Raw genomic sequence first — 3,602 nt, forward strand, 5'->3', positions numbered from 1 at the left:
AGGGCTGCGTTTGGATTGGCTGCGTTTGGATTGAGTGTTTTTGCACCTGTTTTTTAAAAACTGTTTTTCACATTCCAAATGCTACAGTAATGTGTATTTCAAAAACAACTTCAAAAACACCCATATCCAAACAATATATCAAAAACAACTCCAAATATATTTCAATTATGTATATTTAATTTGTATATTTTAATTATGTATTTTAATATGTATATTTCAATTATATTTTAATATATTTTAATATGTATATTTCAATTATATTTTAATATATTTTAATATGTATATTTCAATTATATTTTAATATATTTTAATATGTATATTTCAATTATGTATATTATATATATATTATATTAATATAAATATATTTATTTCAATTATGTATAATATTATATATATTATATCAATTGAAATAAATATTATATATTTATATAAATACATTTATTTATATATAAATTTATAAATATATTTATTCAATTTTGTTTTATAATATATATTAATATGTATATTTCAATTATGTATATTATACATAAATTATATTAATAATAATGTATATTATATATATTATACATTTCTAATATTATATATTTATACATACATATTATAAATATTTTATTTTATTTATAATATATTTTTATATATTTATAATATATTTACATAAATATTATATGTTATATAAATTATATATAATATAATATATAATATATTATACGTTTATATAAATGTACATTTATACATAATATATAAATATTTATGTATATTTATAATATACATTTATATTATGTATAATATATAATATAATACATTTATATTAATATACATAATATTAATTTTACATTTATACATAATATTAATACATGTATATATTTATATTAATTATATTAATACATTTCTAAATAATATTAATATATATTTATAATTTATTAATTTATACATTTATATAATATTCATTTATAATTTATACATTTTTAATAATATACACTTATACATTTAAATATACATTTATATTATGTATTATATATAATATAATACATTTATACATTTATATTAATATACATAATATTAATTTTACATTTATACATAATACCAATACATATATACATTTATATTAATTATATAAATACATTTCTACATAATATTAATATATATTTATAATATATTAATTTATACATTTATAATAATATACACTTATAATTTATAATATATTTATAATATTCCTTTATAATTTATACATTTATAATAATATACATTTATACATTTATAAATATATTTATATTATGTATTATATATAATATAATACATTTATATATTTTTATATTTTTATATGAATATATAAATATATTTATTTATAAATATCTATAAATGTATTATAAATGCATAAATGCATATTTGTATAAAAATATAAAATTTATAATTTATAATTTATACATTTATATAATATTCATTTATAATTTATTCATTTATAATAATATACGTCTATACATTTGTAAATATAAATGTATTATAAATGCATAAATGTATATTTATATAAAAATATAAAAATTATAATATTCTAAAAATACTCAAAAATATGTTTCAAAAATACCTCTAAAAATAATCTAAAAAAATCTACAGTAAAAGTTTTTCATATAGTTTTTGAAAAACAACCCAAAAAACAACTAATCCAAACGGACTTGTTTTTCAGATTCAAAATGCTACAGTGGTGTTTTTGAAAAACAAACCCAAAAACAGCTAATCCAAACGGAGCCTAGGTCTAATGAACTTCTTATCTAGTAGTTCTTGTAATTGCTCCTTAAGTTCCTTTAATTCGGCAGGCGCCATTCTATAGGGGATTTTAGATATGGGAGTCGCCTCAAGTATAATATTTATTTCAAACTCTATTTTTCTATTCGGAGGTAGACCAGGAAGCTCTTCCGGAAACACGTTAGGAAAGTTCTTCACCACCGGAATCTTTTCTAAAGGTGTCTCCTCCTTCTCCGTATCTATAACATAAGCCAAATATGCCTCACACCCTTTTTTTATTGCCCTATATGTCTGCATGGTAGATAGAAGAGGTAACTTTGAATTTTCATATCACCAACATTTCCTTGATAAGAGAAATCCGTCCCGTTCGGTTTCATGAATAACACCCTCTTCTTCCTACAATCAATTTGTACAAAATATCTAGCTAGACAATCCATGCTTAGGATAACATCAAAATCACTCATATTTATTTGTGCTAGATCCACTTCTAATCCCCTATCCTCCAATTTCACATTACAGTTTGGATATCTAGTATGAGACACTAGAATTCTATTTCCTAGAGCAGCCACTCGATAAGTGTGGTCCGTCCATTCAGCAGAAATGCACAAGTATTTTGTAAATTTTTTAGTAATAAAAGAGTGACTAACTCCACAATCAAATAGCATGTATACAGGCACAGAATTAATTAGAAGAGTACCTGTGACCATGTCGCCTGACACCTCCGCCTCAACATCGGTCATGGTATGAACCCTTGCGTTAACCTTTGGCTTCTTATCAGTGAGATTGCCACTCTTATCTCCTTCGACCTTTCTATTTGGACAATTCATAGGCCTATGCCCCTGCTGTCCACATTCAAAACAAGTTCCTGTTCCAACTCGGCATTCCCCTCAATGCATCCTTCCACAAGTTTTACATGTGGGGACAGTCGCCTTAAGCCGGCATTCTCCCCGATGCATCTTTCCACAAGTTTTGCACACAAGGAAGGTGCTTCCTCCAGTTATCTTTGATGGTGGTCCACGACTTTTCTTAATTAAGCGGAACCGTTCTCCAGGTTTCAGTGCTCCCGCTACTGCAAGTTCATTCCCTAGTCTAGGCCTTTTACTCCTACCCTCTTCATCTAATCTTTTGCAGTCAGTCTCAGCTTTAACGCTGGTGTCCAACATATCATTAAACATAGGGGTGTAAGAGGTGTTCACCCTAGTTTGAATTCTACTCGACAACTCACTTATAAACTTATACTTTTTCAACTCTCCATCTGCCATTATTGACAAAACAAACCTTCCTAACGCTGTGAATTTATTCGAATACTGTACCACAAACATTCCTGGAGTTTGTTTCAAATTTTCAAACTGATCTACCTTCTGCATCCTCACAGCCAGTGGAAAAAAGTATTTCAGGAACTCTTCTCTAAATTTTGTCCAACTTACTAGTGGGGCGGCGATAGGTTCCAGAGTTGCCCACCGCTTATTGGCTTCTCCTACCAAAAAGGATTTGATGATTAGGTGTTTCATCTCCTCCGCCACTTGCAAAAGTGCAAAATTATTTTCTATTTCATCTAACCACTTTTCTGCCAAATCCGGGTCAGGACTTTTATCAGAGGTAGGGACATGGACCCTTTTCATTTTCTCATAATATGATTGAGTTCCCCCTTACCCATGATTCTAGGTTTGAGCAACCTGAATCTGTACTAATTGTGTCTGGGCTTGTAATGCTTGGGCTACCACGGTTAGTACAGTCACTAATTCTGCGAGCAATATCATGTAGGGTTGATGCCCACTTGATCCAACTCCTTGGTAACCTATATTCTAATTATTATTTCCTTGATATGGTTATTGGTTATGATTATCGTGATCGTTCTCACC

General features: G+C 26.7%; 1 protein-coding gene across 1 annotated transcript; it reads right to left on the reverse strand.

The window, feature by feature from the left end:
- Positions 1–2,437: 2,437 nt before the first annotated feature.
- Positions 2,438–3,362, reverse strand: LOC113756301 (the record flags this gene model as incomplete). Its single annotated transcript, XM_027300023.1, has 2 exons — positions 2,664–3,362; positions 2,438–2,579 (listed from the first exon to the last, which is right to left on the reverse strand). Coding segments are annotated over exons 1-2 (841 nt in total), but the record flags the coding sequence as incomplete, so codon positions are not given.
- Between the last annotated feature and the right edge of the window lie 240 nt (positions 3,363–3,602).

The sequence above is a fragment of the Coffea eugenioides genome, unplaced genomic scaffold (genome assembly GCF_003713205.1).
Source record: "Coffea eugenioides isolate CCC68of unplaced genomic scaffold, Ceug_1.0 ScVebR1_2169;HRSCAF=3152, whole genome shotgun sequence".
NCBI lineage: Eukaryota > Viridiplantae > Streptophyta > Magnoliopsida > Gentianales > Rubiaceae > Coffea > Coffea eugenioides.